This window comes from Mizuhopecten yessoensis, unplaced genomic scaffold (genome assembly GCF_002113885.1).
Source record: "Mizuhopecten yessoensis strain PY_sf001 unplaced genomic scaffold, ASM211388v2 scaffold9385, whole genome shotgun sequence".
NCBI lineage: Eukaryota > Metazoa > Mollusca > Bivalvia > Pectinida > Pectinidae > Mizuhopecten > Mizuhopecten yessoensis.
Genome location: NW_018408021.1, coordinates 821,327 through 841,488, shown reverse-complemented (window position 1 = coordinate 841,488; position 20,162 = coordinate 821,327). Strand labels below are relative to the sequence as shown.

General features: G+C 39.4%; 1 protein-coding gene across 2 annotated transcripts in view; it reads right to left on the bottom strand.

Moving 5' to 3' along the window:
* Window positions 1-278: 278 nt before the first annotated feature.
* Window positions 279-20,162, bottom strand: part of LOC110457981 — a 29,178-nt gene continuing 9,294 nt past the window's right edge. For both annotated transcript variants that reach the window (XM_021509502.1, XM_021509501.1), the window contains one exon: window positions 279-3,452. In XM_021509502.1, coding sequence (XP_021365177.1) covers window positions 1,614-3,275 — 1,662 coding nt within the window. In that variant the 5' untranslated portion in view covers window positions 3,276-3,452 and the 3' untranslated portion in view covers window positions 279-1,613. The remainder of the gene's footprint in view (window positions 3,453-20,162) is intronic.

Genomic DNA, 20,162 nt, shown 5'->3' with positions numbered 1-20,162 from the left:
TTAAAGTAACATGGCACAAAAAACGCGGTCATTAGGAGTGTAGCGTTTGATTTGATTTGACGTCACGCTCGACAAAAAAAGTAGAGCGCCATACTGTACATTTGTATATTGCAAAGGTGTACCAAAACAACCACTCGATCTGCCGTTGCTTCATCTGAACTTAAAACTAAAAATCTACCCAGTAAAAAGAAAAGTTCCGATCTGACTAGACAATGCAAAAAAAGTGATTTATTAACACACGGTGAAGATATAAGATTTTATTAAATGGATAAAACTTGATATTTCACTGGTAGGAATGAAATACATTTTCTCGAGTTCCTCTTTCCGCACAAAATTAGGAAGACATTACGATTTATTTTCTTTCGTTTATTGTTGATACTTGGCAAAACAATTGCAATACGTTTAAATCTCTTTCCCACACTTTCTAACTTTTGCCGTAATAATATTTGTATATATGCAGTTATAAATCTATCATTGTATAAAACGTACACTTACAAATTCCAATTACAAAGGTCTATATTATATCGACAGAATACTTGTTGCAAGGGTTTTTATACGTTAAGACTGAATAGAATACACTTTCAACCAATCGTCTTGCATCCTACATCCACAATACAGTTACAAAACGCATTACAACGCACGAGACTGCACACCTTGGTACACGCACTTATACCTGGCGCCACGAACATAATATATAGACACAATATACCAATAACCAACCCTGTGACAAAATACATTTACTATCCCTTCAGAATAACAGGTTAAACCGTCACTGTATTCTCCGATATAATAATATGTGGATTATGAACCTAACACTGAATAGTGGCATGACACAATTTCGTTACTTCTGCAATATGCTTTTACAAGATGAAACACAAACTAATATGATGTTATCAAAAAACGTTTAACGACATATTAAACTACGTGTTAAATATTGACCACCAAAATTATATTCAATTCTGGTATTGTTTTGTTTTCATTCAAATTATGACGCTTTTTTGAAAGTGATTTTTTCGACTATGTTGGACTTCAATCAATGTGATTATTGTAAACTATATCTAATATATTTTTTGCGGTTAGCTATATTGTTCTCTAAGATCAGACTGTTAATCAATATTCTTCCTTCCTTTGGGTTCATCATAAAACGTGTTTCCTCAAACACAGTAAATAGCTTCACAATCCAATAAAATGGTGTGGATTATACAAAACTCAATCTGACATGTAACATATGGGTGTGGATTTTATATTAAATAATCTGACATGCAACAAATGGGTGTGGATTTCTCACTACACAATCCAATATGTGACAAATGGGTGTAAATTATACATAACACAATTCGTCCTATAACAAGTAGACGAAGATGGTACATTACAATATCCGAAATGTAACATATGGGTGTAAATTATACACTACACAATCTGACATGTAACTGATGGGTATAGGTATAGTACTAAGAAGTTTGGTGAGCCATCTCCTGGTTCACCTGTCCAAATCCCAACAGACCGTGTTGTCGTTGTAACCTTCTGTTTGTACAACACATGTGTTTTTGTCACATCTCTTGGTAATGTTTGATTTGTACTACACATGATGGTGATGACACGTAGAGTTAGATTTAAAATCCTGTGTACTGCAGTCGTTTCACCTTTTGATAAGTCATGAATACAAGACCAAACACCGCCCACAGCACTCCCTCCGTGTCCACACATACAGCTCGGGGATTGTCTATATCAGTATGTAGCAGTCGCAGGTATTGTCCATCACCACTCAGGAGATGTAGGTGTTTGTTTTTATAGTCAGCAACCACCAGGAATCTTTGACTGTCGTACGTCAAATCCCAGGGGTCAAAACATTGACAGTTAGTCATGCTGTTGTGTTGTGATTCTCCATACCTATATAAGTGCTGTAGTTGTCTGTCCAACACTATGACTGCTGGTTTGTCCTTACCGCCATCTTTTTCCTCATCTCTATCAACTACAGCGACATTGTCGCTGAGGGGACACTGTGATATCCTCCATGGTGAACACACCACCGCTTTCTTGAACAATGATATTTCGGTGGTGATACCGGGCTTCCCGTCCGGAGTGTACTCGGAAATTCTGTGTTTTGTTCCAACAAGGATATGCTCATCACTAGTAACACAAAGACATCGAGGTTCATCATTTGTTTTGAATCTCTCAGTCAGTTTACCTGATATGAGCTCCTCGACGCTTTCAGAACATGTCCAGAGATTGCGAGTAGTGGGGGATACAGAGTTATCGCTTATGTGGAAACGACTCCGTATTTGATCTTGTATATCTCCCTGACAAGTAAGGCGTTTCAGTTTAGTAGTTAAACAGTCACTTGTCCACATTCCATCACCACCACTTGGACAGATAGCATTAATGGTACAAGGAGATTTCCATTCTGATATAATCTTAATCTGAGGAAGAAGGACCTTCTCTGGGTCTTGACATGTGTCTGTGCTCCCTTTCTCTGAACATTGTAGCTCAGAAGATAATGGGTTCTCTTGGACTGATGTTTTATCTGATTGGCCAGGGCTGGTAGATGTCTGTCTTTGAGACTTTCCAGATGATATTCTGGCTGCTTTTCCAAATGTCTCCTCCTGGATATCATTCCTTCTGTTGTCTTGACTGTGTTGAGCTAATGTTCCATTTGATTGGTCAGGGCTGGTAGATGGCGGACTTTGAGAATGTCCAGATGGGTTTAGAGTTACTTTTCCAAATGCCTCCTCCTGGATTTCTTTCCTGTTAAAGTTTGGACTGAAGTCGACAGAACCTAGAAATGGTTTTTCAGGTAAGGTGCTATTGATGTGGAGTCGTTTTGTAAGGTCAAACACCTGGATATCTGTGCCTGTCTGAACAGTTTCCTTACATTGCTTTAGATGCTCCTTTAGGTCTGCAAGCTTTTCCCCGAGTTCAGTCTTGTAACCGTTGAGGAGTTTAGTATTTTCATCATCCAAATCCTCACACTGGTTCAAGTGTTTATCCAGACTGTCCTGTGTAGAAATCATTTCGTGTTCAATTTCAATAAGCTTTTTTTGCTCCGTTTCTTCTATAAACATGTGTATCTTACGTTTGTTGTCGGGAGTAATTTTGCTAAGTTCAGTAATGTCATGATCTTTATGTGAATTCTTTGCACATCTGAGACATATGACATCACAACATGTCTCACAATACCAGCATAGAGGCAGGGCTTTGTGGTATACACATTTTGTTTGACCCGGACCACGAACCGGTATTTGTCCTTTATAGAAAGAAATTAGATTTTCTTCCATTTCACCTGGTGATTTCTGAGGTATGACATCAAATATTTATCGTTATTCCTTATGTATATTAATACACATGTAAAGTAGGCCTCCCAGTCTCTGTCCTTCTGATATACAACCGTTTGTCCTAGCCTAGTTTCACCGACTATAATACTAAGCTATAGTTGTAAATGATCAGCATCGATTCTGTAAAGAAATGAAATAAAAGGTCATTAAATCATCACAAAAAGTTTCATTCAGAAACATATAAACTTAACGTTTGACCTTAAGATCAACTTGAGTAGTTTTGTACGACCTTGACATTGGCAATTCAATTGTTCTCGACTTACCGCCTAGTAATGATACAATAACAAAGTGTATTGAATAATGTGCAGCTATTTTCGAATTACTGACCTCACAAAACATTAACGAACAGATAAGGGTTACATGAACTTTTTTTAAAGAATTTATTGCAATTATAACGCATATGTAAATAAGATGTACCTGATTCTAGTACCCTGTACCCGTACCCTGTACCATGTACCCTGTACCCCGTACACTGTACCATGTACCCCGTATCCCGTTCCCTGTACTTTCACAGCACAATACAATCAATACGATGTGTATCTCGATACACATATCTGTTTTAAAAGTAAGTTTCACAATACACGTGTTCAGATATTTTACAGAGATGTAATAACATTACGAGGTCAATAGTAATTACAGTTCAAATATATCTTTGTTCGAGCTGTTGTAAGTATTTTGTATCACTGCACAGTGGATAACATTATGTCTGGTGTATAAAAAAAGAATAAGTGAACTCACAAATCGAATTGATTGATAATACCCGAATTGTTAGGGTATTTCCATATGCAGACAAACAAAATGATTTGCTACAATACACAACAAAGTCTTGAACGATTCAATGAATTGTTTCAGTCAACGCTTTACTCTGTACCCTGTACCCCGTACTCTGTACCTTGTACCCCGTACTCTGTACCCTGTACCCCGTACTCTGTACCCCGTACCTTTACCCTGTACTGTCACAGTACCATACATTCGACACGATATGCATTTTAATACACATATCTGCTTTAAAAATAAGTTTCACAATACATGATTTTAGACCGGTATACCTCCCAATAGGTAATCAACAAAAACTTTAAGGGACAATTTAGTAAAGTAAGTTTGTTTGATTACCTGAAAATTAAGACGATACTGAAAAAATATATATCACCTGACATGACCTGAAGCAAACGTCCAGTATGGTCAGTGTCATCTATTTGGAATGCCAGTGATAAGAGGTAGCCGCGCTTCTTAGTTTGATAGGATGTCAGGGGTTATAGCGACTGATGATAGGAAGTAGTTCAGGGGTCATAGTGACAGGTGCATGGAGGTCAGCGCTTATAGCGACTGATGACAGCGGTTATAGCGACTGATGATAGGAAGTATTTCAGGGGTCATAGTGACTGGGGCATGGAGGTCAGCGGTTATAGCGACTGATGACATCGGTTATAGCGACTGATGATAGGAAGTAGTTCAGGGGACATAGTGACTGGTGCTTGGAGGTCAGCGGTTATAGTGATCGATGATAGGAAGTAGTTCAGTGGACATAGTGACTGGTGCTTGGAGGTCAGCGGTTATAGCGACTGATGATAGGAAGTAGTTCAGGGGTCATAGTGACTGGTGCTTGGAGGTCAGCGGGCTTTGAATTTGACATATTCTCTGACAACATATCATGGAAAAAAGTAAGCCCGACCAAGATCTACCAGAAGTATGAAACAGTCAAGCAGTACACCGAAAGCTTTCGAAGTTATGGTCGTTCGAAAAACGTTTTAAAAAACTCTATTTATAGATCTGTTTGTATACCTTGTACCCCGTTCCCTGTGTATCATGTACTTTCACAGCACAATACATTCGAAACGATATCTATCTTGATATCTGCTTTAAAAGTAAACACAGTACATGTTTTCGGGATTTTATACAGATGTCATAGCTTTACGATGTTAATAGAGGGCGGAGCTCTCTCACGGGCCTGAAGGTCCTGAAGGGCCCGTGAGAGCGAAGCTCTCCCTATAGGTAACACGTATGTAAGAAAAATACAGATTATTCACAATACCTATGGAACTGAAAAACTTGTCTTAACATGGCCGCCAGTCGCACGCGCTGTAGTCTCCGGCATCTTGATCTCGAAACAAGTTCTCGTTTGCCGAATCTCGAACAAACGTTACATTTTTGTAAGATTTAAAACTTATATCTAACTATAGGATACTTAAATATTTAATACTTTCCGGTTAAAAGACGCTTGCGCAGACAACAAGAGTTTGGTTCTACATTGCTCTAGTTCTAAATGGTCGAAAAAATATTGTATCGGCAGTGTAGTCTCGTTCAATCAGACGCTTGCGCAGACAACAAGAGTTTGGTTGAACGAGACTATCACGCAGAGTTACGGTCCTTGCACTTCCTACGACAACTGGGTAGAGATTGCAGTGGTATATATTTAGAAAACGGAATATTAACAAAACAACGTGCTGGTTGTCAACAAAAAGGGAGTTTATCACAGTGACGCAAAATGATACGATAAAAAGTCATACAAGTATTTTCATAAGAATGTTTTATTTGATATTTTGCACGAAAAAAATAGAAGAAAAAAATTGAATCCATAACAATTTCATTTTTGATTACTATCTCAGAGCTAATTTTTTATTCATAAAAGAAAATCTGCACAATTTGAAAAAAAAATCTATACATTTTTATGTGCTGAACTGATTCAATTTTTAATTGTGGTAACTATACATTTTCTCTATTGCTAAAACTATACATATAGTCAGTAAGTTGCTGAAACAAATATTCTCATTCCGATGGAACTGAGATAGAGTATGTTAGATCTACAGTAAATGTGCAGTCTATCATTCTGAATTGAGAAATATTTCAATTTATTTTTAGTCACTTGAAAATGTTTTTGTGAAATTCACATGTATTCCAACTGTTTCTCTTGAAATATTTCGTGATTTCAATACATTGAAACGAAAACTGCAGTATTTAATGTATTCAGAAGAGGAAAGACAACTACAGCAAAACACTAAAGAGGAAGATTTGAAAACTATTAACTCTGCATTACTTGCTATTGCCACACCTGTGAGATGGGATCGCGACCTTTTGTTATGTTCCACAAAGAAAATTTAAACGTGGTAGTAAAACAATACATCAAAAAATATAATGAAGACATCATACAAAGATGTGTATGATGGAATGCTAGTCGCTAGTGACATAGAAGTAAAACAAGCAATTCAATTTGAAGAAGCAATAAATGATACTGACTCCAATTTCAATGAAAATGACTCTTGGGACTTCAAGCGAAATTAATTTGTAACTACCTAAGAAAATACATGTGGCAAATTCCATTTTGTATATATATAAGTGCGGTGGGTGACATCTGAACCAGGGAAATTCCTGATCAAAGTTTGTCATCCATTTCTTTATTTTTGTGTTAGTAAACTTTTAACATGTTTGACTTCTCAAGAACCTAAAGACAATTTTTCACCAATCTTGGTTAAAAAACATTCTTGTGTTATTTTGTGTAAATTTTAGACAAAATTATATATATCTATTTCATCATGAATTCAGCTAAATAGAAGCATATCCTATCTTTTTGTCAGTTTCTAGAATATGGAGCAAATATCAACTACTTATACACATGTTATAACAACAAGAACAACCTGGAAAGGTAGCAAGGTAATTTCGTGTGCAATCAAGAAAGGAAATTTAACTATAATAAACACTGTATAGCTATACATGTAGGTCTGATTTAGTAATTTAACACATCACTCAATGCTTCAAAGAGTACAGTACCGATATTCAGATACAACCTGGCTCCGCCCTCACTAACGGCCGTGCCGTAAAACATATTAAGTAAATACTGCATGCCATGAAAAAAATACGAAACTGTGCATAAACAGTGCTAAAAAAAGCTGAATTAAAATTACAGAGGTGCAATGTGCCACATTCTACACATGCACCATGCCTTTATTTTTTTCGTCCGGAAGTAGACGTCAAGTCGGGAAACAGGAAGTGTATCCTTGAAGCAAAGACATCTGTGTTTCAACCCATACATGAACATCTTCATATAGTGAAAACAATCTTCATGTTTTATTACTTGTTTATTGAGATAAAAACTTATATACAATCTGAATCAAAAAGTCTATCACATAAAATCTGATACTAACAGGCATGAAACTTCGTTCGGAGATTATCATACTATGACGTCACAACACGTCACAATTCATCGACCTTCATCGGTTATTTCCGGAAGGATGAAATATAACCGGAAAATTCTGGAACTGATGTTCAAAAACGGACGTGCTGCCATACTTCCTAGAACGGACTGGAATAAAAAAAAACCCACTAAGGGCCGAACTTGCCCCGGTCTCTCCTATTGTTATGTCGTTAATCTCATTAGAGCCTGTGTTTTATTGTTATTCCTCTACTTGTTGTCTTTAAATAAAGTTGATCCTATCGCATTCTGAAAGCAATATTCTGAATCAGTAAATATCAGAGACCAACAAAAGCTACGCTCTTTTAAGGCTTTGTCTTTTCATATTAGTATTGTATTGAAATCGTGATAGCTGAGCAGATGTACGGAAAAGTAAATGGACCTTCCCTTGTTTTGATATCCAAGATATAGATGGTCAATATATTTTTTGACACAAAGGGAAAGGGACTGGTAGTAATTGTACCGAATGTCTGTTGGTTCTATCATTTGAAACCTGGTGGTTTGTGGGACGTAATACTATTTCTTCTTTTTATTCTCAAATAATTATGATTGATTTACCATATTTTCCCTCCTTGTTGCCTCTCAGTCTTGAATATTTTGTAGAACATTTGATGAATCTATTTGTTTATGATACAAATGTTTTCATGAGAGGAAACTGCTAAATTGTAAAAACTTTTGTAAATTCATTGTTTATTCTGACATGCATTAAAATTCATTTAAAATTTGAAAAAAACATTGACGCAATGCCCTTTTCCGACTTTAGAAAGGAAATCATGATTAGATAAAAAAAAATATACAATGCCAAATATTAAAAAAGGTCCAGAAAGGATGAATACTAACCAACAGTGACTAAAATTATCCAAAAGTGCTAAATACGTACTGATATATAACGCATAGGTGGAATTTTGGATATGATTTTGATATAATGACCCATCTCTCTGACTTTCAAGTCTCAGTAATTTCGTACGGGTGGCAGACCTGCCCCTACCTGAAAGAATCTATTCAAGTTTTCGGGATTGTGTTTTTGTGTTTTTAATTTCCATAATAATCCTCTTGAATAATAAATCTTATCCGGTTGTATATTGTGGTAAGTTTTTCAACCGAATGAAATAAAGGTTATATCTAATTAAATTTTGGTGGGCATTGGTGTTCAAGTTTCAAAGGTCAAAGGTCACATTTACCAACCATTTCCTGATCGCGAAGTTAGATATAAATTTGTGAGCCGCTGCTTACTAGTACTCTGTTTTTACTCGAACTGCAAGAAAGTTATAGTACGATAACTTGGAAAAGTTATTAGCTGTTTTCGACTTTGTTGGTCAGTCTACAAAATGATAAAACCGTCGTAATTGTCCATGTATTATATTCTCTTCTTAACTCATGTCCACTCCGTCATATTGCAGCTTGGTCTAGATCTCTGAATTTGTGAAACGTTAAAAATAAGTCTGTTACGTTTAGTCAATCTAACCAATTGTAGTCATTGACAAAAAATCAACGTCCATACGCAAAGAAACCAGAAGGTCAGAATACAACGTCGAGGCTCGGGATATGACATCGAGGGAGCAAGAATACGACGTCAAGGGAGAAAGATAGTGATGCTCGGTTGCCGTCGTATTGGGGCGTTGTTGCTTTACTAACCTTATAGGTCGAGATAGGTCGAATACGAGATTTGTTATTTTGCACTAGCTGGCAGTCATACAGAAGTGAACATGGTCGAAATTTGTACCACAATGTGAAATGAAAGCCTATGTAATAATGTTCCCCTTGGTAATCAAATATTAGAATGATAGGTTCCCTGGCGGACTATTTTACGTTGTTATTGAAATAAAAAATAACTGTCGAATACTGACACCTTCATTGCAGTCGAAGTCTTACACAAACTTTTGTCTAGGATGCTTTGATCACCAATAATAGATATTTTTGACAGAAATGAAGGGTAAGACACATTTGTAATTTGACAGTAGAGTAGCTGGATGCTGTTGAGCATCAGTTGAAAACGCCAATTTTTTGTCTCTTTTTCATTTTGTTTTGACTGATTATCGAGTTATATCCTCAAATTGTCGCTGGGTTATGTAGGTATACATTTCACAAAATGAAATATTATCTACACAAGTCATAATGCCCGTTGCAAGTTAGAAGTATTCCCCATAAAACTTAGATACGTTCCCCGACGGAATCGACTTTACTGGTAGTGCCTGATGAGATACATGTAATATGATCCCCTTTTGATTTGATTATCATATCATATATATTTACCATCATATGGCATTGCCACTATATAACCCTACCAAATTCAGTTGGCATTCATATAGGCTATGAATGCCATAGACCGATTGTAGACTTCATCATTATTATGACGTCATAATTGTTACGTTGGATACCACTGACCCTCCCTGGGTGATGGCTGTTCTATTAATTGAACAAGCATACACGATACAAACATTATTTGAACTAAATGCTAAATAACAATAAGTGTAATTGAATTTTCTATGAGATGAACAGATTCTTAAAATGGTAAATATAAGTATTGAACCGCTTTCAGTTGGCATTCATAGGCAGTATGAATTCCAATTGTCATATTGCCTATGAATGCCAACTGAAAGCAGTTAAATGCTTACATAAAGCGCAACATTCTTTTCCTCTAAAGAACGTAAATGGAGTTAGAAGAGAAGGGTAACATATTACATTCGCGGTCATAGTTGAAACACTGATTAAGGTCAAGATTTTAGTGTGGCTCTCAAACGTCATATTATGACGTCATTATACTATGACGTCAACATTTTATGCAAATATATAATTACGTTTTCTCAAGACATCAGACTAAATTCCAAATATTTCATTAAAGCACGAATTCGAATTATAAAAATAATATTACCCTCGTACAGATTTTAGAAAATAAATATGTATAGTTTAATGAAGTTTCGAAATGTATTATGTACCCGTTTGCGGTGTTCTTATTCGTGCGCACAATTCTAACCTGTTATGTACAATGTAGATAGGTTGGATGGCGAGATAATAAGTAGAGCGCACGAGATAATTAATGTAGAAAATAATATTGTGCATGTCCTAAATGTACCCCCGTACTACGGGATATCCATCCTGATATCTCTAAAAACAATCAATGAATGTAGAATTCTTTGTGATCGGAACTCAATGCAATCTTCACAAATACATGTATACATTCATGTTTGTGACATTCAATGTATTTTACAACGATTGTGTGACTACAATGCAATTAAAAAGATCAAGACACTTAAATTCGCACTGGCATTCGGAGTTTCGATTGTATTTGATGAGATTGTAAAATAATACAATCATTGGCTATCGATAAAGCTAAATCGTGGACGTACCCAACGCATTGAAATCGACGTAACAGGAAAGTAATTCATATTTGCAGATGCCTTATAACCCAAAATCACTTTGAAAATAGTTCAGTTTTTGGAATGGACAAAAACTTGTCTAGCTTAATGTATATGACACCAATAAATACTATTTAACAAAGGAATAACTCAGGGGGACAGATCATAAAGCTTCCCAGTTTAAACCTGTAGGTATATATGTTAGCAGTGAAATAGCGTGAAACAGAGACACTTTCACAGCGAATTTGTTATGAACTTTTAAATTCTATAATATTTATATTTCGGTTGCATATATATATAATGATTACGAATGACATTGAATTTTGCTAACTGAAAAAGGGAACAATTTCTATTAAAGTGCATACTATACGCTAAAATTAAAAATACAGTAATTGTTATTCAGTAATTTTAAACAAGGTGACACTCTCCATATCATCCCTATTTTCTGTATGCATGCAGCATGTCTTAAATGCTCCAATGTATAGCTGTTCATATATAAACCATACCTTACACGTGTCACACAGTCCATACACCATAAATCGTGTATATGTCATACCTTACACGTGTCACACATACATGTACCATACACCATAAATCATGTATATGTCATACCTTACACGTGTCACACATACATGTACCATACACCATAAATCGTGTATATGTCATACCTTACACGTGTCACACATACATGTACCATACACCATAAATCATGTATATGTCATACCCTGCACGTGCCGCACAGACCATACACCATAAATACATGTATATGTCATTCCTTACACATGCCACACAGACCATACACCATAAATACATGAATATGTCATACCTTGCACGTGTCACACAGCCTATACACAATATATACATGTATATGTCATACCTTACACGTGTCACACAGACATGTACCATACACCATACATCGTGTATATGTCATACCTTACACGTGTCACACATACACGTACCATACACCATAAATCGTGTATATGTCATACCTTACACGTGTCACACATACATGTAGCATACACCATAAATCATGTATATGTCATACCTTACACGTGTCACACATACATGTAGCATACACCATAAATCATGTATATGTCATACCTTACACGTGTCACACATACATGTAGCATACACCATAAATCATGTATATGTCATACCTTACACGTGTCACACATACACGTACCATACACCATAAATCGTGTATATGTCATACCTTACACGTGTCACACAGACATGTACCATACACCATACATCGTGTATATGTCATACCTTACACGTGTCACACATACAAGTAGCATACTCCATAAATCATGTATATGTCATACCCTGCACGTGCCGCACAGACCATACACCATAAATACATGTATATGTCATACCTTACACATGCCACACAGACCATACACCATAAATACATGAATATGTCATACCTTGCACGTGTCACACAGCCTATACACAATATATACATGTATATGTCATACCTTACACATGCCACACAGAACAGCCCATACACAATAAATACTTGTATATGTCATACCTAACCCATGTCATACAGACCATACACCATAGATACATGAATATGTCATACCTTACACGTGTCACACAGCCCATACACCATAAATCGTGTATATGTCATACCTTACACGTGTCACACATACAAGTAGCATACTCCATAAATCATGTATATGTCATACCCTACACGTGCCGCACAGACCATACACCATAAATACATGTAAATGTCATACCTTACACGTGTCACACAGCCCATATACCATAAATACTTGTATATGTCATACCTAACCCATGTCATACAGACCATACACCATAGATACATGAATATGTCATACCTTACACGTGTCACACAGACATGTACCATACACCATACATCGTGTATATGTCATACCTTACACGTGACACACATACATGTACCATACACCATAAATAGTGTATATGTCATACCTTACACGTGTCACACATACAAGTAGCATACTCCATAAATCATGTATATGTCATACCTTACACGTGTCACACATACAAGTAGCATACTCCATAAATCATGTATATGTCATACCCTGCACGTGCAGGGTATGACATATACATGATTTATGGTGTATGCTACATGTATGTGTGACACGTGTAAGGTATGACATATTCATGATTTATGGTGTATGGTACATGTATGTGTGACACGTGTAAGGTATGACATATTCATGTATCTATGGTGTATGGTCTGTTTGACATGGGGAAGGTATGACATATACAAGTATTTATGGTATATGGGCTGTGTGACACGTGTAAGGTATGACATTTACATGTATTTATGGTGTATGGTCTGTGTGTCATGTGTAAGGTATGACATATACATGTATATGTCATACCTTACACATGCCACACAGAACAGCCCATACACAATAAATACTTGTATATGTCATACCTAACCCATGTCATACAGACCATACACCATAGATACATGAATATGTCATACCTTACACGTGTCACACATACAAGTAGCATACTCCATAAATCATGTATATGTCATACCCTGCACGTGCCGCACAGACCATACACCATAAATACATGTATATGACATACCTTACACATGCCACACAGACCATACACCATAAATACATGTATATGACATACCTTACACATGCCACACAGACCAGCCCATACACCATAAATACTTGTATATGTCATACCTAACCCATGTCATACAGACCATACACCATAGATACATGAATATGTCATACCTTACACGTGTCACACAGACATGTACCATACACCATACATCGTGTATATGTCATACCTTACACGTGTCACACATACATGTACCATACACCATAAATCAAGTATATGTCATACCCTACACGTGCCGCACAGACCATACACCATAAATACATGTATATGTCATACCTTACACATGCCACACAGAACAGCCCATACACCATAAATACTTGTATATGTCATACCTAACACGTGTCACACAGCCTATACACCATAAATACTTGTATATGTCATACCTTACCCATGTCATACAGACCATACACCATAGATACATGAATATGTCATACCTTGCACGTGTCACACAGCCTATACACAATATATACATGTATATGTCATACCTTACACATGCCACACAGACCATACACCATAAATACATGAATATGTCATACCTTGCACGTGTCACACAGCCTATACACAATATATACATGTATATGTCATACCTTACACGTGCCACACAGTCCATACACCATAAATACATGTATATGTCATTAATTGCACGTGTCACACAGCCCATATGTCGACATACATGTAGCATTCAAAATGTCTGCTTAGTCTATAAATATGTTCTAAAACACGTACTGCTTGAGTAGATAATCAATCCTTTTCCAAGAAAATATATCGCGTGAAACAAATAACTAACTTGGTCTGCTCACCAATGTTTTTCTAGTTTAGGGTTAGTATGTCATCAGTAAAACTAAAGATTTACAAGATAAATTGCAGATAGGAAAAAAGAGCGACAGTTAGCGGCACGGTACCTTTAATGTTCAACATTTCCCATGAAAGATGCTTTAGTCACCCTAAAATTCATTTACCTGAAAGGTTATATTTAAATACCAAACTTGAAGATCCGAACCTGTGTACGTGTATGTAACTTCAATATATTGAATTGATACATAAACTATTAAAATGGTGCATTACGAGGTTAACGTAGTAGATGATATAGAGGATCTAGCACGAGTGTTCATGTTATATTGAATTTTTATCATATGAAATTAATATACTCGTTCAATAAATTCAATATAACATGAACACGAGTGTTAGATTCTATTTATTATATAATTCGAGAAACCTACCTACATAAGTGGTTTCAATACTAACGTCTCTATATGCAATGACGACGAGAAAGGACGCATCACATATACTAATTTGAGAGCATGTTCCGCTAACAAAAGTAGTCCGCAGAATTTTATCAGAATAATAAATGGCCAACAGTTTTACTTTTAACGATCATTTTAATTGTGATAACAATTGAAATAATAAAAGTTTACAAAATATGACTTCTTTTTTTTCGCTTCGGAAAAAAACTGNAGCAACGGAGATAATTCGGGAGGGGGTATGTTTTGAATACTTCGGGATTCGTTGATTTCTGGAGTTTCGAAAAAGGCTTTCAATACTTTCATGTCATTCCACGTTTTCAGTAGAGTGTTCTTATTTGATTGTTGTTCAATAAATGACCCAATTTCCGTTTGTTGGACCGGTACAAACCTTTGAGTTTGGTTGGGTGTCGTCTGCTTTTTTGGTAGCGAGGACGACTGAGTCATAGTCTGGGGTATTGGCTCTAACCGATCACCTGGCAAGTCAACCTCAATATCACTTCCCTCGATTAAAACTCTATAAAATGTTGCAAATCCCATTGGAACAAGTTCTTGTACTGTGCCCCTACCTTTGCCGTCAATTCGAACAGAATCCCCAATGTTCACGTCAGCCATGTTGTAGTAGGCCTATACTATAGTAGTAGTAGTAGTAGTGCGTAGGAATACGACCTAGTTCCCACGGTGTCGCGCGCTCATTTGCATCTTTATTGCACACGTTCAATATCAATTTTATTGCACCCCTTTATTGCACTGCAGAAGCCTTATATTATATAATAAAAGGTATTAAAGCTAACAACTTTGAAAGAAATAGTTCACAGGATTTATAACATATCAATCTCTTTAGCGACCCAAACGAATTTTACGAAATGACATTTTAATTAAAGTTCATTCATTTATCAAGGTCATGTGGAGTGTAAAGGGCAATTTAGTGAAGTAAGTTTTTTTTTATAACCTTGTCACAAAATTCTACATGGTTCTATAGTTTGATACTCCTTATGAACAATTCATGTCGAGAAATTGACATGAGACAATGTTTTCTTGGCGTTTTAAATCAGTAATGGAGAAATCCTTAACTGTACAGCCGTACGTTATTGCTAACAAAAAGGTCTTTCCAGCCGAGGAGAGAAGCTAGGTAACTTCTCGCTTTTTTCGCCTAGTCTCTCTGGATACAAGTGTATGCATCTATTTTGAATCAAAATCATCTTCCAACAGCATCTATAACATCGTTATAAATGAGTGATCTATTTTACGTTTAAACTTATTGATAGCGAGCGCAGCGAGCGCTTTTTGTATCGTACGCGTGGTATATATATAATTCAAGCAAAAAACTATATATAGTAACACAAAACGAAACTACAATAATATGCGATCTTTTTCCTTTATATCGTGCAGAACGGACTTTAAAATTTGCGACGTTCTGATTGGTTATTTATAGATCAGAAGCTAAACAATCGCCGTTTTAAACATCTCTGTGGGAATACAAAATATGTTTCAAATCGTATCTTATTTACGTGAACTTTGCAAACGTTTTCGTTATGGTTTGAAGTGTTTCTTCCTTAAAACAGGTTCAAAAATTAAAGTTATCAACGTTTTTGACGAATCCGGTTTCGCAATAAATATATTTGCGGTTTGAAAATCGCGGGCTTCAAAATTTGCCACATTCTGATTGGTTGAAAAAGACCGGAACAGATAACTTCACCGGGAAGCCTGCGAGAGGATATATCCGAAATCAAATAACCAACAAGAGTTTGGAATGCATTTTACCAGCTTTGACCTCATCACAGACAACTTTCATGTATGACTCAAAGGTCTACACCTTCACCGAACCCACCGAAACAAACACCAGGGAAGACTCAATAGAGGTCGTAATTCCGCTGGTGTTCTCCGAGGGCTTAGGCCTAGCCTTAACCTCGCCCCACCCCTACCCCTCCTACCCGACTTACCTGCACGCCCTCGCGGGCGAGGAGAGCCACTGGCAGGAGTCGGCTGCCAGGCACGGCAAATGTCACAGGGCTGCTCCAGAGTGCAAGACCGACAGCTAGGACAGTAAGGGTGGGGGTCGGAAGCCTCAAATAAATGACCCCCAGGACAGCGCCTTCGAGAAGGAGGAGTCTCCATCTCAAAGTAAACAAACCGTCAAACGCGAACACGTGGCCGGCGGGGGGGGGGGACTACTCTTTCTTTACGTATGTAAAAAGCCAAGTGAGGTTGGAATATGCATTATAATGACTGTGGTAACGTATTTTGAAATAGAAACTGTGATCTAGACACTGACTGAGAGGAGATATCCTGTTGACCCTGCGTAATGGGCAAAAACAGACGAGATCGAGGACCTCTCTCCCCCCCCCTGGTTTTATCGAGGTAAAACCTAAGCGCCCGACATGTACAGAGCAACCTANAGGCATGAATCTCACTCCTCCTTCGACCTGAGGCCAGGGCAACAAGGAATACCACCTTGTAAGTAACAAACTTCAAGGAGGCAGACGCTAAAGGCTCATAAGGTGCCCGCATCAGCGATTCGAGCACCAGTGGCAAATTCCACTGCGGAGCCAACTGCCGGACCCTAGGCCTGTCCAACCCAAACCCCCTAATCAAGGCAGAAAGAGAGGAGGACGAGCCTACCTCCGACCTACCATGAACAGAGAGAACACTAGCAATGGCCGTGCGATAACCAGCGATAGTGCCAGGGGCAAGATTTCGGTCCCTAAACAGCCAAAGAAGGACGTCCGCAATCACCTGGACAGTAGCCTTGATCGGATCAACCTTCCTGCCGACACACCAATCACAGTAAATCTTCCATCGTGACTGGTAGACGGCAGATGAGGAAGACCTAATTGATCGAGCGATGCGATCTGACACGTCCCTAGTAAAGCCTGCCTGAGCGAGGCCTCATGAGATAGCTTCCACGCGTGAAGGTGGATGATCTCCTGACGAGAGTGCATCGTCCTGGACCGAGGCTGGCGAAGGAGGTTCGCCCTGAGAGGAAGAGCCAGGGGCTCTTCCACCAGAAGCGACAAAAGCTCTGGAAACCAAGGCTGCCTCGGCCACAGGGGCGCTATCAGGAGGAGGGAACATTGATGCTCCCGAAACTTCTGCAGCACCCTGCCCACAAGGTTGAAGGGCGGAAATGCATATGCATGCATTTCCTCCCAATCCAGAGACAGAGCGTCCACGGCCCAAGCCCTTGGATCTGGAACCGAAGGGACAAACGTTGGCAACTGATTGTTCAGTGAAGTGGCGAACATGTCTATGTGAGGCCTGGCCCACACCTGACAAATTTCCTGACAAAGAAGAAAAATGCGGATAGCGAGGACACACAGGGTTCCCCCTGTCTCTCCAGATACGCGACAACCGTAGTGTTGTCCGTAGCCACACAAACCACCTTGGGATGCAGGATCTGCAGAGCCAACAGAACAGCCCTCATCTCGAGCACATTGCTCTGCTCCGAGAGCTGTTCCCCAGACGACTCCCCCGACTGGCAACGCCCGTCGAGATAAGCTCCCTACCCTGTCATGGATGCATCCGTGTACAGGGTCATAGTGGGAACCGGCTTGGACAAAGGAACCCCTCGGAGAACATTGCCCTGATGAGTCCACCAGCGTGCGTACTCCTTGACCGACTGGTTAAGAGGAAGCAAGGCTTCCCAATCCCTTGAAAAAGGGACCCAGTTGGCAAGAGAAACATCAGGAGAGGCCTGATGTGAAGTCTCCCTAAGGGGACCACATCGGCCAGGGCGTTGAGATATCCCAGAAAACTGAGAAACCAACGTACCTGGACTTGAGATCGGCCGATGAAGGTCAGAGCAAAAGCCCTGGCCTTCTCGAACTCCTCCATCGGTGGAAGGGCGATGCCCTGAACCGTATTGAAACGGTTCCCCAGAAAAACAAAATCCTGAGATTGGGAAACCTCCGACTTTTCTCTGGAAGGAATGAAGCCGACCTTGAGTAAGAGTTTCAGAACCAACCGGGTGACCTGCACCAGAGACTCTCTCACTAGGTGGAGCATGGGGGAGTCGTCGAAATAGGTGTGAACATCTATTCCTCGAGAGTGCAGGAATCCCAAGACCACCAGCAGCAGTTTGGTGAGTCGTGAGCCCGAACGGCATGGCCCGGAACTGGAAGACCTTTCCGTTGCAAGTAAAACGGAGGTACTTCCGTGCCGACTTCTTGATGGGGATGTGGAAGTAGGCGTCCTTCAGATCTACTGAAGTCGCCCACATTCCCTCTCTCACGGAGACGATAATACCCCGAGGAGTCTCCATCTTGAAGTGAGGAGAATCTACGTGCTTGTTGAAGGCACTTAGATCTATGATGGGACGCTACGCACCGGACTTCTTCCGAACCAGAAACATTCTGGAGTAGAACCCGGGAGTGCATCCCGACATAGGAACCTCCTCGACCGCGCCGTTGGTAAGCATGGTCCTTACTTCCGCCTAGAACGCCAGAGCCTTTTCCGGATCCCCCGGTGGAGGAAAAAAGATTGGCTCCGACGCTAAGGGCGGATCCTGCACTAGCGGAATACCTAAACCCTCCTTGATCACAGACAAGGCCCATGCGTCTTCCGTAATTTCCTTCCACTCTGGTCGAGGCAGATCGAGACCTTGCCAGGAAAGAGAACCGTCTGCTGACCAGAAGCCTAATTCTGCCGAAGAAGGACCTAAGCTTGAGCCGAGGACTGCAGTCCTCCCAGCCAAACTCGTCGTCTGACACGACCAAGAGGGGAAGAAGAGAGTCAGGAACCCTTCTTTTTACCCCTAGGAGGGTTCTTACCCTTCTTACCCTTCCATTTGTTGCCCTTGAAGGGAGGCTTATACTTGGGCTGCGCAGAGGACTGCGAAGCCGAAGGTTTAACCTTCTTCTTAGGAGGCGCTGACCCCTGCGAGGTACTGGCCTTCTCAGCCTGAATCCTCTTTACCAGAAGTGCAGAGGCGACCGAGTCCTCCTTCAAATCCTTCAGAACAGAAGAAAAAGCCCCTCCAAAAAGAGTGGACCCTGAGAAGGGGGCAGTCAACAATCTGGAGCGGTAAGGCTCATCGGCCGGGCGGGTTTTCAAAACTGAAAACCGCCTAGCCAACAAGACATTGACGAGCGATGACCCCTGTACAGCTGCCAGCGCTCTCAATGCCCCGTTCAGGGCAGAGGTTACTTTGTCCTGGATGTCGGCCTGCTCTGTCTCGGTAATCCGACCCTCAGGCAAGTCGGAGACCCTATATAGACAAACCGTCAGGTAGTCTATGTAAGACAGAATCTGGATGGAGAGACGCAGCAGTCTCTCCATCTTGTGGTGTTCTTTGGGACCGAACACCACCTGGTCCACCGATTTACCGGGCCAGGCTGCAAGTTCCCTCGATTCCAGCTTAGCTGGTTGATGGGCAGGCAGGCCATCATGTGTGGCATAGTCAGTGGCGTGCACG